The 18,762-nt window shown below is 39.5% G+C and overlaps 3 protein-coding genes across 3 annotated transcripts; 1 reads left to right on the plus strand and 2 right to left on the minus strand.

The window, feature by feature from the left end:
* Positions 1-5,168: 5,168 nt before the first annotated feature.
* On the minus strand, positions 5,169-6,074 carry LOC119560577. The gene is made up of 3 exons (XM_037874098.1): positions 5,596-6,074; positions 5,428-5,535; positions 5,169-5,371 (listed from the first exon to the last, which is right to left on the minus strand). The coding sequence occupies exons 1-3, from the start codon at positions 5,953-5,955 to the stop codon at positions 5,186-5,188; spliced, it is 654 nt and encodes a 217-aa protein (XP_037730026.1). The 5' UTR covers positions 5,956-6,074; the 3' UTR covers positions 5,169-5,185.
* Positions 6,075-6,594: 520 nt separating this feature from the next.
* Positions 6,595-7,597, minus strand: LOC119560576 (EF-hand calcium-binding domain-containing protein 1). The gene is made up of 3 exons (XM_037874097.1): positions 7,093-7,597; positions 6,925-7,035; positions 6,595-6,867 (listed from the first exon to the last, which is right to left on the minus strand). Exons 1-3 carry the CDS (start codon positions 7,450-7,452, stop codon positions 6,664-6,666), a joined length of 675 nt encoding a protein of 224 aa, XP_037730025.1. The 5' UTR covers positions 7,453-7,597; the 3' UTR covers positions 6,595-6,663.
* Positions 7,598-8,516: 919 nt separating this feature from the next.
* Positions 8,517-9,492, plus strand: LOC119560581 (EF-hand calcium-binding domain-containing protein 1). The gene is made up of 3 exons (XM_037874104.1): positions 8,517-8,870; positions 9,109-9,216; positions 9,270-9,492. Exons 1-3 carry the CDS (start codon positions 8,517-8,519, stop codon positions 9,468-9,470), a joined length of 663 nt encoding a protein of 220 aa, XP_037730032.1. The 3' UTR covers positions 9,471-9,492.
* The last annotated feature ends 9,270 nt before the right edge of the window (positions 9,493-18,762 follow it).

An 18,762-nucleotide genomic window follows, 5' to 3' on the forward strand; every position in this document is an offset into this window, starting at 1 on the left:
TGCGGTTAGATTTCGGGGGAGATACAATCAGGGACTTGTATTTCTTGTGGGTGGACTGGAATTCACTGCTGAACTTAAGTACTTGCAGCTTGGGTAAAATGTTTATGTTATTTTCATTTAAGCTTACAACATTTTGAGTACTTGACCCATACATTATTAGATTGGTAATATTATAAGATAGATGATATTGCATTGAATACAGTTGGGTTTAAAAACCTTTAAATTGTATGGGTAATTTATAAAAAATGGCATATTAGCTAGCCTTCACATTTTAAGTTTCATTAATTTATTAAATAAATTCTTTTAAAATATCATAGTACATAAGAAGTTTATAAGAATTTCTTATGTCTACAAGTTATTAAACAAATAAGTTCTTGCAGCTTGGGTAAAATTATTAAGTTATTTTTAGGAAAGCTACAACATTTTAACCTTCTAACGTTGATAAATTTTCAGATTGAAGCTACACTATAAATACATGATATTGCATTGTATCAGTTGGGTTTAAATATTTATACCCTTGCAGAGGGTATATTGATTTCAGTCAGAAGTTTGCAACGCAGTGAAGGAGACGTTTCCGACCCCATAAAGTATATATATTCTTGATCAGCTTGACTAGACGAGTCGATCTAGCCATGTCCGTCTGTCCGTCCGTTTCTACGCAAACTAGTCTCTCAGTTTTAAAGCTATCGGGCTGAAACTTTCCCAAAAGTCTTATATCTCTTGCAGGTAGTATATAAGTCGGAACCAGCCGGATCGGACAACTATATCTTATAGCTCCCATAGGAATAATCGGACAAAAAAATTTAAAAAAATTATATCTTTGGTGTTTTTTAGCATATAACCTCCTAAGCTTGGAAATAACATTTTGTAATTAGTTTAGAATTTTGAATTAAATTTTATCGAAATCGGGCGACTATATCATATAGCTGCCATAGGATCGATCGGAAAATTTTTGGAAAAATAATATGAAACAAATTATAGCTTCAGTGTTTTTCAACATATAACCTCCAACGCTCGGAAATAACAATTTTTAATTAGTTCCTAATTTCGAATTTAATTTGATCAAAATCGGACGACTATATCATATAGCTGCCATAGGAACGATCGGAAAATTGGTAGGAAAATAATATGAAACAAATTATAGCTTCGGTGTTTTTTAACATATAACCTCCTACGCTTGGAAATAAGATTTTTTAATTAGTTCTGAATTTCGAATTTAATTTTATCAAAATCGGACGACTATATCATATAGCTGCCATAGGAACGATCGGAAAATTGGTAGGAAAATAATATGAAACAAATTATAGCTTCGGTGTTTTTTGACATATTATCTTATAATATTGGGAATATCATTTTTTGTGTTTTTAAATTTAATAATTATAGCTGCAAGGGTATATAAGCTTCGGCTTGCCGAAGCTAACTTCCTTTCTTGTTTTAAATGTTATTTACAATTTTCTATATTAGGGGGTATTTTATAAAAGAAGGATTTTAACTAATCTTTTTATTTTAAGTTTAGTATTATTACTAAAGGTTATTTTAAACCATCACATTTAAACAACCTCGTTCTGAATAAGAACTTCTCATATCTAAAAAGCTATTAAAAACCATCGATATATATTTATCTATATTCATTTGATAGAAATCACATATCGTATAGATAGTAACTAAGAAAAATTTAAGAAATAAATGATGCAAGATCTTTAATAGCATAGTTATACGACTCGAAAGCTCCACACTGTGTCCACCCCATTGCTCATTTGTACTTTAAATTGCAGAGTAAATTGCTGGGCACCACATGCCCGCCTGGGTTAATTGATTATAATTACATACATGTCCTAATGCAATTCATCAAACGCGCATTGTCCCCGGATCTCCAGGCCGCCGTGCCCGTGCCTCGACTCCCGTTTCTCCGGCTGGGTCTCCGGTGCTCGGTTCTCCGGTTCTCGGTTCCCTGGGCCTCCGGCAGAACGCCCTGCACGCCTTTGACGACAATAATGAGCATAATGATGCTGCCGGGGCTGCAGGCCATGCGGATGCTGCTGTTAATGCCACAATAAAGACCGCAGCATGGATGCCGATGGCCCGAGGAGCGCTTGCTCGGCTCAGGCTCACGTACAAATTGCATGATTACTATCAGGGATAATTAATGTTGATGCCAGCGAGACTCAAACATGTTGGCCGACGGCCGACGGCGGACTGACGGCTTAACAAAAGTCCAACTCGGCCAGGGAGTTCTGGCCAACTGAAGTCCCTGGGCCACACGCTGGCTTAGACCGTTGATATGGGGTTTCGAGTCTGGAAGTTGTCAACTGCAGCCAGTCGAGTCGATTCAGTTAACCCGTCTTAGTGGTTTAAATGAAACTACAACTTGCTGCAACTTAAATTTGATGTCGAGGCCAGATTTTTGGGTTATGGTGGGAAACTAGATGGATGGAAAATAAGCCGCCCGCTGGCAGCAATTAATGTAAATCAATTCGCATCACATAATGCCACTGCATAAATGCCAAATCATGGCAAATACGTGAGCATTCAGGGGCTTAGCCATGTCCCAAATACTTTCAAATGCCAATTGAATCGGGCAAATTAACAGACACGGTGGGAAAGGGGAACTGAGGGGGCCGCAGCACACAATTCTCAAATTGTTTGGCTTGAACACCGCACAAAACCGTACGTAATGTAATCAAACGCATTGAAGTTAATGAGGTACTTAACCGACTTCCCACTTCCGACCTGGAACTGAATCCCATCCACAGAGGAATGTGCGGCTGTGGTAAGTCATATAATTATGGGATGCCTTGAATCAGGTCGAGGAGCCTAGTCGACCACAAATGCCCGCAGCAAAGGTGGGCTTAGACCACTTTCAACCAGGGGATGTATTATCGCATTTATTCAGCTTTAAAGGCTTTTGCTGCCGGTCGAAAACCTTGTTTATTTTGTGAATATTTCATAGTTCAACATATATGTAGTTGGACACTCCTCTTAATGATTGGCAATGCAATTGATATTATGCCTTCGAGCAGTAAAAACGCAAATTACATACCTAAAATCTTAGTTATGTACTAATGTGTTTAGAAAGGGAAATGTATTAACGTACGACTATTTATCCACAGGAACCCTGTGGATAGAAGAAAGTAAACGCCTTCATAACATTCAGGACATTTGACTATGAGGGAAGTTTTGAAGCAGACTAAAAAATATTTACAACATTTTTTTACGTTTACGATTTGCCTACGATTTGTCTATTGTACTGATAGTTTTGAGTAACATATTTTTTTTCTTTTTTATCACTGTGGACGGCAGTACACGTAGTGGCGAAGCGCGCAAGAGAGCGTGCGAAGACAACTACTATATATAGCCGCAGAATTGAAACTCTACCATCATGGTCCGATCATAACGAGTGATACACCAATCGAAAGGTATTGCAAAAACTAAGAAGATTGCATACCAAGACTTTCGAAATATAGATTTGTTTGGGAGCAAATCCGGTGAAAGTGTAAAAGTAAAAATTTAGAAAATTGAAGCTGCTGGATACGGTGGGGATAAGGGCCCCCGTTTGTTTAGCTAGTTTTGTTAAGCATTAACAAGGAAGAACGCTATAGTCGAGTACCTCGACTATCAGATACCCGTTACTCAGCTAAAGGGACCAAAGGAAAATGGAGATATGCAAGCAGCAAATGCGCCACCTACCGGCGGTAGACAGATTTAGGCGATGTGGGCGTTAGAGTGGGCGTGGCAAAGTTTTTTTTTAATCAATCGATAGGTATTGACGAGACCAATACATTTCAGTTACAATTTTTTATCTAGCACGAAAATTGTGGGCGCCACAGGCTTGGGCGGTTTGTGGGCGTTAGTGTGGACGTGGCATATTCGCGTAACAAACTTGCGCTGCGCTCAAGCCTACGGAATCTAAATCTGAAATCCCGTTTCTCCATCTTTGATATTTTCCGAGATATCCGCGTTCATATTTACGATTTTTTGAAGTTTGTGGGCGGTTTGTTGGCGTTAAAGTGGGCGTGGCAAACTTTTTTTTTTAGGTCAATCGGTAGGCATTGATGAGAACAATACATTTCAGCTTAAATTTTTACTTTAGCATGAAAACTGTAGGAGCCACAGCTTTGGGCGGCTTGTGGGCGTTAGAGTGGGCGTGGCACTCTTCTGAAGCAAACTTGCGCTGCGCAGGAATCTCAGGAATCTGCATGCCTAATCCCAGTATTGTAGCTCTTATTGTTTCCGAGATCTCAGCGTTCATACGGACAGAAGGACATGGCTAGATCGACTCGGCTAGTGATCCTGATCAAGAATATATATACTTTATGGGGTCGGAAACGCTTCCTTCTGCCTGTTACATACTTTCCGACGAATCTAGTATACCCTTTTACTCTACGAGTAACGGGTATAAAAAGTGCAACTCGTTTCAGCTCCGTATACGAAAAATTTCATACTTATTGGAATAAACAAGAAATAAATCAATTTGATAAAAAATATTCTTATTGAATTTTTTTCAAACGGAAAATCTGTTATGGCTTAATGGTCATTTACTTGCATGAAGCTAATCGAAATAAGAAACTTGATCTATTTGTTCTACCACTTTGGAAAAACCCGCTAGTTCGGCGAGAAATGTAAGAAACGACAGATTTCTCTTGGAATCTGAAACTATACAGCCCTTGAGATTCCAAACTTGTGCTATTAAAATAGGTAATTAAAGAGATAAAACTTGTTATTAATTGGGGTACTTAAACTCTTGTGCAAAAAAAACTTCTAATATCAAACAGAAACACATCTTAACGAGGTAAAAAGTAGTGGCGAACGCGCCTTTAACAAACATTTCTGATATCAACAATTGTGACGAAAAATTATATTACATTCGATAAAATAAATAAACTATATTAAATTTATGTATTCGGCACGCTACAGCAGAAAATTTACGAGTAGCTAAAAAAATATTTACTGTTGCGGGCCGAAATCATAAATTTAATATAGTTTATTTATTTTATCGAATGTAATATCATTTTTCGTAACAATTGTTGATATCAGAAATTTTTGTTAAAGGCGCGTTCGCCACTACTTTTTACCTCGTTAAGAGGTGTTTTTGTTTGATCTAAAATATCTTAGAAGCCAAAGAATTTCAAAAACAAAAATCATAAAGAGAAAATAACTAATAATGTGGGTATTTTCAATGCAATGTTTAATTTTGATTCAATTGTAGGTTAATACAATGGGCCATAAGATCCTTGTCTTCCTTCGACGGAAATAACCAGCCCAAGAACTCGACTAAAATTGGTTGCTGCTCGACGACAGTTGAGTAGTCCTCATATGAAATTACGCCGTCTTTGTCCAGGTCAAACTTCTTCATGAGAAACTCAGTCATGTCCTAAAAGAACAAAAATTTAAATAATCTTTAATCTTGTTGTTTTAAGAAATGCTCACCGCCTTAAGTTCGTTCAGCTCATCTTCATCTTCACCGTAAAAAAATTTTTCGCAAGCTACACCAACTTGCTCTCGATCAATAACACCAGTTCCTTTTGTGTCATAGACCTATAAAAAAAATGTACAGGTGTTCCCTATGCAATTATTGGTATGGTCCCATATACTGACCTCGAAGGCAAATTTCATGCGCACTTGGATGTCCTTGGTTGTGTAGAGATCGAAGAGATGGATCCAGGCCTGGGGACTCACATACTTCGTATCCTTGGTGATGGCCAGCAGAGTGCGCTCAATTACCTGGACATTGGCCACGTTAAACAGAACCAAAAAGATCTGATAGAACTGCTTCTTGGTCATCTTCTTGCACTGAGGACCATTGGCCTTAGAGAACTTGTAATAAACGACAAGCAAACAGGTGATATCCGTCTGAGACATCTCCGAAGTTGCGGCCAACTCCTTAATCAAACTTCCGTAAAGGGCCGCAAATCGACTGTTTTCCATGTTATCTATAGTGGCGTCTAGATTCTCCATTCCGTGGTTTTTTATTTTTTTAGTCTATAAATTACTTTTTTTTATTATTTTTATGTTTTCCCTTTGAGTTTTTTTTGTAGTTTTGACTCTAGTACATTTCTTTATATCTTGTTTATAAATGACAACTATTTCGGAAGCCTTCTTATTCAAGCAAAAAACTGTTTTTAAAAAATTAAAACTATAAAGAAATAGAAATAAATGATGCCAATCATAACAGAATCAATTGTAACTATTGCTAGTAGTAATCAATTAATCATTTGTCTTTTTAAAAAGGAATTGGAATTGTTATTAAGTTAAATGTACTGAAACCCCGAAAAATTTAAGTCCGTTGCTACCAGAATATGCGGATAGTGCGTTTGTCCAAAAGTTTATTCATTTTTGATCAGGATTACCAGCCGCTTCGATGTATCCTTTTCCGTCTGTCCGTATAGACGGCGATATCTTGGGAACCATACAGGCTAGAAAATTTGAGAGTCTTGCATAGCAAGCGCAGCTTCAGTTAATAATAGAATTGAAATGATACTTGTCAACACCTATAAATTCACCTAAGAGTCAAATCGAACATTAAAGAAGTTATTAAGAATGAGTCAGCTATTCCCCAGTCATTATACTCAGAAAAAAAATCCGTTCTCAACGTTCTTAATATCAGTATTTGTATTTATTTATATATATAGAAAATTTAGAATATTTTTAAGAAAATCCAGTATATTATAACTCGGGGTTACAATATTTAAGCATGGAGTCCATGTTAATAACATGAGCCATGAGATCCTTCTCTTCGTTCGACGGAAAGAGCCATCCCAAGAACTCAACCAAAACGGGCTGCTGGGAGACAACTGAGGAGTAGTCCTCAAAAGAAATGACACCATCCTTGTCGACATCAAACTTCTTCATAATAAATTCAGTCATGTCCTGAAAGCACATCTTTAAGTAAGTCTTTAATTTAAAATCACGACTCTAAAAGCTCACCGCCCTCAGTTCAATAAGTTCATCCTCGTCGTCGCCCTCAATAAAGAATTTCTCGCATGCCACGCCCACCTGCTCGCGATCGATAACTCCGGTGTTCTTAGTGTCATATACCTAAAAAGAGGGAAAACCTATATAGTTCCTAAATAATTTTGAAATTCTAACACTCACTTCGAAGGCGAAACGCATGCGCCTTTCAAGGTCCTCTGTTGTATAGAGCTCGAAGAGATCAATCCAGGCCTGGGGACTGACGAACTTCGTATCCTTCGTGATGGCCAGGAGACTGCGTTCGATGACCTGCACATTGGCCACGTTGAAGAGCACCAGGTAGATCTGGTAGAACTGATGCTTCTTCATCTGCTTGGCTCCCGGTCCGTTGAACTTGACGAACTTGTAGTAGACGCACAGCAAACAGGTAATGTCCAAGGTCGACATTCTCGAGTTGGCAGCAATCTCCTTTATCAGTCCGCTATAAAGTGCGGAAAAGCGGCTGTTCTCGGTGGAATTTATTGTGGAATCCAGATTTTCCATGGTTCAGGTATTCTCTATAGGTGGCCTATGTAAAGTCTTTAGGTATAATTATTGATGGCTCTGGTTATATTCGGTTTCTATATGTTGCTTGATGCTCGACTTGTCCTAATGTTTTTTTGTATTTATCTGTTAGGGTTCAATGGCATATGATGCCTTAGCCTGCTTAAATAAAATGTTAAACATTTATGGTTGCCTTTTTATGGGAATTAAAATGTTTCCAATTTTGTTTCCGCACAATTTGTCTTACTCAACAAATTTATGCCTTAAGTCTCTTCCAAACACCGTGCTGAGAATATATCAATCTAAACTCTATACCGAAATCCAGCCCAACTCGCCTGCAAATCCGCCAACACTTTGCGATGTCAACTTTGGAGACATTAAGGAGCGTGAAGCCTTGCCGCCCTTTCTTCTTTTTTGTAAGGCTCTTCCCTCTTATTTTATTGTTATTATGCCGTGTCGAGCGTTTCAGCCGCCTCCTCATTTCTTTGGTATTTTCGAGGGCGTGGCACGTATGAGTGTGTGGCGAGCGGCGGGGGCATACAATTACACAACAAAGGGAGGGAGATTCCGAACATTTGTTACCCCAAACAAAATGGCTACACAGCCATTTCCGCCGAATTTCCACATGGAAGGCTTTACACCCATCTCAGCGCTTTTGTTTGGATTATTATATTCGCGTTTCTCATGCGCACAGCTTTCAGCTTTTGCCTCGGCCTTTGTGTGTTTCGGCCGGGCTTGCTTCAAATATTTATTCGAAATGGGGGACAGATGTAGTCCATGTAGCGTGCCTGATGTATTTTTTATGTCGCGGCGCTGTTTTATTGCTTTTAAATTGCGCTCGTTACATTCCCTGCGAGTCTTTGGGCTGCTGCTCCGACTTACCCAATCTATTTGCAATTTGTCTTGCATAACCCACACACTTTTAAGTAGGCCTGGGCCCCACATGTTAATCATTTTCATCACACACCCAAAGCACAGACCCCACTGAACAACACTGAGTAAAAATATAAAAAAAAACTAAAAACATAGTTATTGTTTATTAATTAAAGACAACCAAAACCACAATGAATCGCATCGACCTCACCCTGGATGACATGGCCAACACCAAGTTCCTTACGTTATATAACAGCCTGATCAAGAGCTTCACCGCCTCCACGGAATTCTCTTCCAACGACGTGGTCAGCCTGCTGATCGTGTTCTACAAATACGCCCTCAACAACGGATCCCGCATGATGTCCACCAACCAGCTCTACAACCTGTTCCTAGTCAGCTTTGGGATCTTCGACACAACCATCATCGACCGCGTTCTGATGAACATCACGCAGGACGGTCGTTCCGTTTCTCCAGAAGCCTGGATGCGACTGTTCTGCGTGTTCTTCACCGGAAATCTGCAGGAGCGAATGAAGTTTGCATTTGAGGTGGCTAGTGCTACGATAATTTGAGTTTTCTAATTAAACCTAATCGAGTCTAGTTTCAAAGCTTTTTGGAATACTTAAAAGCTAAGATGGTTTAAAAAAAATTTTTTTTTTAATATTTATTTTGCCTTTTTCACGCCTTTTACCTATCTTTTTTGATAACGCTACTTTGATTTCACAGCTTCATTTAATCCAACTATCTGATGACAAGCCATTTACTAAATTCCCATATCAACTATAGGTTTATACAAGTGCTGGTACAGTGGTTCTGAATCGTGAGGTGGTCGGTTTGGCCATTGAAAAATTCTTCTACGGCGATGACGATGATGAGGTCAATGAGCTCCGAGCGGTGAGTGTAAATATGAAATGATAACCTTGAACTTAAGTTATTTTCCCGAACAGGACATGTGCGAGTTCTTATTCGCCAAATTCGACACGGACAAGGATGGAATTATTGCCTTTGAAGAGTATGCCGAGATTGTCCAAAATCAGCCTGGTCTGCTCGAGTTCTTAGGAAAAATATTTCCCGATGACAAGGACAGATCATTGGTGGCATACTGCCATAACATTGAGTCAATGTTTCCGCCGGAAGATGAATATTAAAGGAAAACGCTTTACTTTGTGGACAAAAAGTCGTTGTGTCTTGCATAATTTTATACATTCTTACAGCAGATTCCATAAAATAGCGCAAGTGTTGAAAATTGGCGCTTAGAGGCTTGCAAGCCGGCTTACAATAAAGTCATTTTCCATTAAGTACACACTGGGAAAAGTTGAAATTGCCTCCGCAGACTGCGAATGCCACTGCGGGCTCTTCTGTTTTGTTTTTTTTTTCCAAAATCTGAGTCTTGTGTTCATGTTCAACTCCTTCCGAACGGATTTCAATGTTGTGTAGGCGGTGCGGGAACTTTTGTTTGTCTATTTTGCGGCTTTGTAGAGCAATTAAATTTGCGCAACATATGCGGGTTCCGGAGGCGAAACAAGGGAAACTTTCACAGCCAGCAAAATTCTAATTAAGTTCCCCCAAAAATTATGTCTATGGAGGTTGCAGATGAAAGGGAACGGATTTCATACATTTGTTGGTTAAATGTTAGTTCTACATGAAACAAATGTTCCCTGTCTAGGAAATAAACAGAAAAGTGGCAGATATCATTGCCAATCTAGGTTCTTCTTTACTATTAAAGATATCTCAACATCTATGGCATTTCAAAACTTAAAGTGTTAAATAAATCGAAACCATTTATAACAAGAAAAGAAGTTAGCTTCGGCAAGCCGAAGCTTATATACCCTTGCAGCTATAATTATTAAATTTAAAAACACAAAAAATGATATTCCCAATAGTATAAGATAATATGTCAAAAAACACCGAAGCTATAATTTGTTTCATATTATTTTCCTACCAATTTTCCGATCGTTCCTATGGCAGCTATAAGATATAGTCGTCCGATTTTGATAAAATTAAATTCGAAATTCAGAACTAATTAAAAAATCTTATTTCCAAGCGTAGGAGGTTATATGTTAAAAAACACCGAAGCTATAATTTGTTTCATATTATTTTCCTACCAATTTTCCGATCGTTCCTATGGCAGCTATATGATATAGTCGTCCGATTTTGATAAAATTAAATTCGAAATTCAGAACTAATTAAAAAATGTTATTTCCGAGGTTATATGTTGAAAAACACTGAAGCTATAATTTGTTTCATATTATTTTTCCAAAAATTTTCCGATCGTTCCTATGGCAGCTATATGATATAGTCGTCCGATTTCGATAAAATGTAATTCAAAATTCAAAACTAATTACAAAATGTTATTTCCAAGCTTAGGAGGTTATATGCTAAAAAACACCAAAGATATAATTTTTTTAAATTTTTTTGTCCGATTATTCCTATGGGAGCTATAAGATATAGTTGTCCGATCCGGCTGGTTCCGACTTATATACTACCTGCAAAATATATAAGACTTTTGGGAAAGTTTCAGCCCGATAGCCTTAAAACTGAGAGACTAGTTTGCGTAGAAACGGACGGACAGACGGACAGACGGACAGACGGACATGGCTAGTTCGACTCGTCTAGTCATGCTGATCAAGAATATATATACTTTATGGGGTCGGAAACGTCTCCTTCACTGCGTTGCAAACTTCTGACTGAAATCAATATACCCTCTGCAAGGGTATAAAAATAATTTTTTTTTATTTTGAATACTTATAAAATTACATAATATAAATCGTTGCAACGACTATGGTAAATATAACGACATTAGGATTCTGATATTCCAAGGCCTTGTTCTCAGCAGAAGCACTTCTTGTCAGCTGGAATTTTGTGGCAGTTCACCGACAGTTGGGTGAAATGTTTAAGAACATTTCCAACACGAGATACTCGGGAAGTTTTACCCAGCGGTTGCCTTGCTTTGGCATTGGGCCCGCCACAGATTTCTATCCATCCATCAATTGCTGTGCGTGCGACGGGGCGTATGGGTAACATCGAAATCGAAAGCGCAGAACTGAAAGTTGGCCATCAAGTTGTGTGGGGCAATCAGCGAGATGCCAGAAATCGGATTGCCTGGGACAACAATTTGGTGACCCAGAGTCATTGACACGCCTCGTTTTCGGGGGCATTGGCTGGGCATTAAATTCAGCGCGTGACTTTCACCCCAGACATTTGTTGCTGGCCCGCCCCAGAAAATCCTGCACAAGCCAGGTCCGGGATAATGAAAAAGGGATCTGAAAAGGCTCAGCAGAAAGCATGAAAAGTGACCGCGACATCCAGCTGGCAGCTGCCCCACTCCTTTTTCACTTATTTTATTTTACTTGTTCGCTGGAGTTCAGAGTTCGTCACGACTTTGCCACTTTGCTGCAAAAGGGTCCTTGGGTTGTTGTCCTTTTTTCAGCATTAACACGCGGCCTCCTGTTGCATTTCAGTTAAAATGTCGAGGACCACACCGCACCCTCCCCCTTTTCCATTGGTTTTGTGCCTGGAGTGTGTTCTCAGCGAAAAACAATGCCGTAGAGCAAAAACGCAAAAGGGCAGCAACAAATTGGGTAAAACAAACATGCTCCCCACATTTGTATTCCAGAACGATGTATCCTGCTGTTATCCTTTCGCGTTCGTCAGTCCATTTATCGCAGCCAAACTTTTGACTGGCAACGGTTCGGTTTCCTTTTCGCATTTTTTCCCTGCCTGCAGTAAATCTTGCAGTGCAACCAGTTGGCATTTTTATGAAGTTATACCACAAACTCAGCTGCATTCCATCCGCCGACGCCCAGTGCATTAACACATGCCAGATGAAAATGTGAATTTTCCAAATGAAATGACCGACACGATTGTGTGGAGGAGGCGCCAAAAAAATGAGCGACTTTTTACCATCACAATGCTCTGGCGGATACAAATATGATTAACCGCCGCTATTAAGGCATCAATTTATGCTTTTTATTTGCGATATGAGATTCCAGACACAATATTCCATATACAATCGATTTATGGAGTTCAGGTAAGTGCCGGGAAAATTATTCCTTTAAGGCCCCTTAAAAAAAAGCATATTGTATTTTACATTACTTGGAACCAATTGTTAAATAATCTTTTAAAAATGCCTTAAATTAGCTTAGCTAAGCGTTCCTTACGATCCATTTTAAGGACATCTTGCTTTTCATATTACTTAAAATCAATTGTAAAATATTTATTGTTATAACAGAACATAGGAAAAACCTTCTCTCCATTCAAAATTCTTAAAATTAGCTTTATATTTTATTTTGCATTAGCGATTTGATATGAAAACAAACAATTCGAGCAGGAAGATAAAAATCATAATGCAAACAAATTGCCTTTTTAGGATTCAAAGTGCCGCCAGGGGCAGGTTTAATGCGTTTATGCCACGGGCAAATCTGCGCCTCAAAAGGAAGAGGAAAATGCGCATTCTGCCTTTGCTTTTTACGATAACGATAACAATGATAATAATAATCCGATTCGCATAACATCGGGCGATATGGGGGCGAGAGACCGGAATGCCGAGGCAGGAGTGCCAGGCGACTTGGAATCGGTTTGATTGTCACATTGTCATCATCTGCATATTAAGTACAAGTGATTACACCCTCGCACTCGGGAGATACAGGGATAGAAACAGATATACAGGTGAGCACATGTCCTTGGTCCTCGGGATGATGTGTGCTGCATTGGAAATTCGGCATTTAAATCCAACCAAGCGGCAGGGAATAAGAAAAACCCCGAGCACATTGCGCGCACGGAGCACAAAAGCCAAATATCTACGAGATACATATGTATCTTTTGTTAACGAGCACGAATCGGAGCAAATGTAAATGTTTTCCAATGTGTTGAGGGGGTGAATACGGGATGGGATCCCAACACGTTTGACACGGCGGCAAGGCGAAATCAAATCAAATCGGTTTTTGGGCGAGAAAGGAAATCGGAAACGGATTCCATTTCAGGCACGTGAAGTCGTTTGATTATCCTGGCCTTTGTGCTAATGATAGAGCGGTGAGTCTTTAAGAAAGTGCTGCTCCATTGTTGTGCTGAACTGTGTACTGTACAAATATTCTCCATAATCTCTCACGTGGCACTGAAGAGGAAAAACTCATTTGGAGCAACACAAGCTCCAATTAAGTATGACCAACTTCCACAAATGACTGTGCTGCACTGAACTCGACCTGGGACTGCATATGTACAGTGGTCGTCAAAATAATATGAATTTTCCTTAAGCCGAAAGGGTAAAAATGCAATTAAATTTATGACATTCCAAAAAAATTTTTCTTTTACGATGTTAGTATAAGGTTTGTAAAACCTAAGACTAAGCAAGGAACTAGTTGTCAGTGCCATCGACCTAATGATATCTTATTGTTTGACATGAGGGCTTTTTATTAGAAAGTGATTATATATTTAACTACCCCTTTACTCTTCTTTTTGGGTGCTAGACAATTGCTATTAGTTTGCCCCCAGCTGTCTATACACTGTTTCGTTTTCTTTGTCTTCGAAACGGAATTAAAACTAAGCACTTCGGAGCACACAACTGGCATAAACAAAAGTCAGACAATTGGGAGTGCCACAGAGTGGGCTAAGAAGGAAAGTGCAGGGGTTGCCGGAAGCAGAAAAAGCTGCAGACCGACTTTGGCTGCGGAAAACTCGTACTTGAAAAATCGTAAAATTGAAATTATAATTGCCACTGCAACTGATTCGAAGCGCTTCTCCATGTTCGTTGTCTGCTGCCAAAGATGCTCTAATTACGCCCCTAAGTGGCTGGAATCATTAAAACGCTTGTCAAATAATAATTGCCCGCAAACAATTCATTTTACCAGCGGTTAATTGTTGTGCTTTAAAGTGGATTCTTGGAAGAGTCCGCCACCTTTCTCAGGGATACTCCCAGGGCTAAAGCCACCAACCGACTCCAGTTGGCTTGCGATGGTGAAGTGCATGTGGCATGCCGGATGTTGTGACAGTGCCAAAAATATTTCCACATTTTCCCGCAGACCCCGGCAGGGATAAAGTCCAAACCCTGGCCCTGCGGCACTTACAGTGCTCCACATTGGTTGCCATTTATTTTTTGTGATCCGTGTTCGGATTCGGTCAGTTGTTCTACTTCGCTTTTGTGCGCTGACATTTTTGCTAAATATTCAAAAAGTTTGCCCGCGCTGGTGTCTCACTCGTTTTTTGTTGCCGATCGGATTTTTATACCATATCCGAATGTTTGTCGTACACACCGTCCTTTTTGGGGGTACAAATCAGGCTGATGGCTTTCTGTTTTCCGTTCGATAGTTTCGTGCGACAGCTACACACGTCGCCAGGACACTAGGACACCGGGACTACAGGACACCCGACAGTTGTTAGCCCGGAGTTTAGCTCTCGACTGCGTTACGCAGCCAAATCCACGTGGGGATGAAATGTCATGTGAATTTAATCTCTCCAATGGCAGCTCGCTCAACTTTCAATAATAGCCGCGGGTCTGGCCAAAAGCTCGGCTTTAAATAGCCAATGTTAAAAGCAGCTATTGCTAAATTAGTTTAGTTAGTTAGTTGATGGGACTAAAATAAGTAAACTAAAAGTCTTACTTTACTTTTTGAATTCTATGCGTATTTTGGCAGTAAAAATAAAAACAAATGGTGTTTTAGCCGATGCAAAAATATCACGTTTAAAAGATTGTATGTATTTTAGATCTCTTGATTAGGAACATCATACAGAATGGTTGCTTATTCATTTAATTAATCTATACTATATTCCTACACAGAATTCTAATCAGCCTCTGCTAATGCTCCAACTACCAAACAGTTCATTAATTTTAAAGGAATCAATGCCAATCGATTGAAACTTCACCTCAGAGGCCAAGTCCAAATGCAAAATCAGGAGAGTAAGTGTCGTTTAGGCGACTAAAGTCCCAAGATGCCTCAGGATGGCATTGCTTCCAGCAACAAATACAATTTTGTTTTACCATTTCAACATGGTAATATCTTTTAGTATCCCATCTTCTCATGTGTGGCCATTCATTTCGCATTTCGGAGTTATCGGAAATGCAGCAACACTTCAGATTTCAAATTATTTTTAAGTACCCGAGAACTGTAAATTGCACAAAAGCCAATTCTCGGCATTAGGAAATTGTTTTGTACTTCTGTGTGTGTTTGTGTCCTGCCCAGCAACAACGATAAGAAATCCCAAATAGACAAACGTAAATGTGGCCTCTTCTACGGGTCCAAGTGTGTGCTGAGCCCGGGTTCGATTCCCTCGCATTGAAGAAGCTCCAGTAAGCTTTGCCTCAGATGCACTGAAGAGAAAAATTAAAATTAATAGGTAATAAAATAGAAATGCAGTTAGTTTAGTTGTAAACCTTTAAACATCAATGTGTCTCCAAGATCTTCAAATGTCGCCATCATTCTTAATAAAGAAGGCAACGGGAATATTTTCATAAGCGAGATTGTTATAAAAATTAAATAAATAAATATTAAATATTACCAATTCTCCAAAGTTTATCCTTATATTTAACACACTAGTCAATACACAAATTTTTAGTTTGGATTTCGGATAAGCTAAAGACAGATTTTGTAATTTTTAAGTTGTGCCAAAATTTATATGTTACTTAAATTAATATTACATTTACATTTACATTACATACATATATATATTTTACTTTCCTGAACAAAAGATTACATATACTTATTTAATATATTTTTTAACACTTATACAACTCGAAGCATGGCTAAAATAACATGATTTTAAATAGTTTTGGACAGAGCAATAATAATATGATTTTGAATAGCATTGAACCGAGGACATTCAAAACTTTTGAATTATTCAACTTGTAGAATTTAATAAAACATTTGTTTATGATCTTGAATCAGAATAATTACGCTCAGTGCACAAAAGCCGGAGCCGGCGCTGTGGGAACATGAACCAAAGTGTTTGTTGCATGCAACTGATTGCAAAGGATTTTATGGCTGTTGCTGCTGCTACTGCTGCTGCATTTCCCCTTCGCCCGTCGTCCTGTGTCCTTAGTCCTGTTCTTCCTGCCGCTGGCCCCTTGTCAGGGCGATGCAAAAATCCACAACAGCAGCAGCTGCCGATCGCAGCAGCAGCAGCAGGAGGAGCAACAGCAATGCTTAAGTGCTGCAGTTTTCAGGGAAATGGGGATGGGGATGGGGCTGGGGATGGGAGAACCGGGTGTCAATGGACTGGCGTGGGGTGAAATGTCTGCTCCGGCTTCCTTGTTGCCACAGAAGGTGTCGCTGCCCTGGCACTGGCGCGCTGTTGTGGCAAAACACGAGCCCGCATCAGCAGCAGCAGCAATGCCACTTGCAGCAGCAACAGCAGCAGCAGTAAAATGTCGACATCAGCATTACATGCGAGAATTGCTCGACTGCGGATTTGCAGTTTAATGGCGATGCAACCAGGCAACTGGCAACCCATCGTTGCAATCGGCAGGCAATCGGTGACGGAAATATGCTGCGGTGCCGTGTGATGCGGTTGCCATCCTGTCATCCTCGTCCTGTCCCCTTTTCCCTTTTCCCGTCCCCGTCCCCGTCCCCATCCTCGACAGCTGCGTGATTAGCTGGTAGGTGAGGGCCAAGGTGCAATTTTCCACACATCGAACTGGGGCTTTGCAGCCTTCAAAACAGTTACGCGATGTTCGACTAAGGCCTTGCCAAAATAATTCGAAGCGGCATTTAACCGCCTCTCAAATCCACACTGTCAGCGGCATAATGCACACGTAATTGCTTTGGGACATCAACCGCAGAACAGCCGGCGGATCCGAACTTTTGAAGCTTTTATAGGCTATCTGGCCAAAAATTGGGTTGGCTAAAAAATAGATATGCTTTTATAGGCAATCTGGAAAAAAGTGGTTAGCTAAAAAATATATTATTTCTTTCTTTAGCTGTAAATCTGACCTTGATAAGTAGTTTGGTAATAGAATATTCTATGATTTTGAATATATATGTAAGTGTTTCTTATTTTTGCTAAATTAACTAAGTGAAAATCTTGTCAATGAATCTTATATTTGTAAAATAACTTATACGGCTGCACAGAAATAATATAAATGAGACGTCCCAACAATACCATTTTTGTTTTTAGATGCCTATTTTAAAATATGTTTATGAGTACCAAACGTAACATCATATTTCTAACATATCCGTTGAACTGTTGCAAACTATTTCACAAAATGTGTGCATCATAAAACAGTGGTTTATCCTTATTTGACTTAATATAAGTTAAGTTAAAGTATAAAGCTACTACATCTCAATTTTAAATATATTTTTTTCTGACTTGAAAACGGTCTTATCAAAGTCGATTATTTTGTTTAGTTTTGCTAAAATAACGATTGTGATTATAGAGATTTTTGTGCACCCCCATACTTTTTGCAGAGAATATAAAAATATGCCAAACCGAAAAACTCAACAAGTTTTCCAATAAAATTAAAAGTTTGCCTGCATGCACAGATTTTGTAGATTTCACGAAATCCATTGAAAGTAGCAAATACAAATACTAACGAAAAATAGGAAAAGCAGCCGGGTGGTAGTGGGTGGAGCTGGAGGTGGACAAGGGGCAGCGCTACTGGCAAAGTTTTGATTGCCAATAAGGATTTACAGGTGATAATACAGCATAATCTGGCCACGTTCCACGTGCCGCGTTGGCAGGGCAACATTCTGTTGGAAAATTGTATCTGGAATTTTGTAGTTACCTTGTGCTCCACGGTTTTTACCCGCTTTTGCCAACTGCATGCGCGGAAAAGAGTGGAGCGAAATGCATTAAAATGGATTTCGAAACTTTAAAACTCAATTTCAATTGCACGGAAAAAGTTTGTGCGCTGCGATTTGCATATTTACGTAAAAGGGAGCTGAAAAACAATATCATCCGCTGCAGCAGAAAAAAATATACGAATTCTTAGGTCCACCTGGGATGTTCACAAATTAATTAGTTTCGCTTGTCCCCAGATCTCGGCCCTTCAACATTACCTGCAGCTGCTGCCGCCGACTTGGGAGCGGGAAAAACAAAAAAGGTCTTCTCTCCTCGCTGCCAAGTGTAATAATTTGAAAAGCCATTGCGCCGCTGCTGCAAACGGAAAAATTCATTTGAAAAATTAAGTTTTCTCACGGACAACGCCGCGTCACACCGTCGGCCAATGGGGCGTATGAGTGACCTGATTTCCACTTCTGTCTGCACTTAATTACAAAACGAGAATGCATCCAACGGCAGGGCCAGCAACTACAGCTACAACAAAGCCGCGCAAACAAATTTCAATATTAAAATTCCTTTTGCCCCATAGTTTTGGCGCCGCGAAGGAGCAGGACGAAAAGTCCGGAGCAGGGTGTCGGAAATCGGAAGTCGGATGTCAGGAGTCGAGAGTCAAGAGTCAGAGGCCAGGAGTCATGGAGACAGCGCAGCTGGCGAATCCAACTGCGTGATAAT

This window comes from Drosophila subpulchrella, unplaced genomic scaffold (genome assembly GCF_014743375.2).
Source record: "Drosophila subpulchrella strain 33 F10 #4 breed RU33 unplaced genomic scaffold, RU_Dsub_v1.1 Primary Assembly Seq354, whole genome shotgun sequence".
Lineage (NCBI taxonomy): Eukaryota > Metazoa > Arthropoda > Insecta > Diptera > Drosophilidae > Drosophila > Drosophila subpulchrella.

Excerpts from the sequence above, each read along its gene's own strand:
- LOC119560577 (XM_037874098.1), bottom strand. The coding sequence starts at position 5,955 with ATGGAGAATCTAGACGCCACTATAGATAACATGGAAAACAGTCGATTT. Across the intron at positions 5,536-5,595 it reads GCATGAAATTTGCCTTCGAG|GTCTATGACACAAAAGGAAC; the intron begins GTCAGTATATGG and ends TTTTTTTTATAG. Across the intron at positions 5,372-5,427 it reads AGCTGAACGAACTTAAGGCG|GACATGACTGAGTTTCTCAT; the intron begins GTGAGCATTTCT and ends TTGTTCTTTTAG.
- LOC119560576 (XM_037874097.1), bottom strand. The coding sequence starts at position 7,452 with ATGGAAAATCTGGATTCCACAATAAATTCCACCGAGAACAGCCGCTTT. Across the intron at positions 7,036-7,092 it reads GCATGCGTTTCGCCTTCGAA|GTATATGACACTAAGAACAC; the intron begins GTGAGTGTTAGA and ends CCCTCTTTTTAG. Across the intron at positions 6,868-6,924 it reads AACTTATTGAACTGAGGGCG|GACATGACTGAATTTATTAT; the intron begins GTGAGCTTTTAG and ends ATGTGCTTTCAG.
- LOC119560581 (XM_037874104.1), top strand. The coding sequence starts at position 8,517 with ATGAATCGCATCGACCTCACCCTGGATGACATGGCCAACACCAAGTTC. Across the intron at positions 8,871-9,108 it reads GAATGAAGTTTGCATTTGAG|GTTTATACAAGTGCTGGTAC; the intron begins GTGGCTAGTGCT and ends TATCAACTATAG. Across the intron at positions 9,217-9,269 it reads AGGTCAATGAGCTCCGAGCG|GACATGTGCGAGTTCTTATT; the intron begins GTGAGTGTAAAT and ends TTTCCCGAACAG.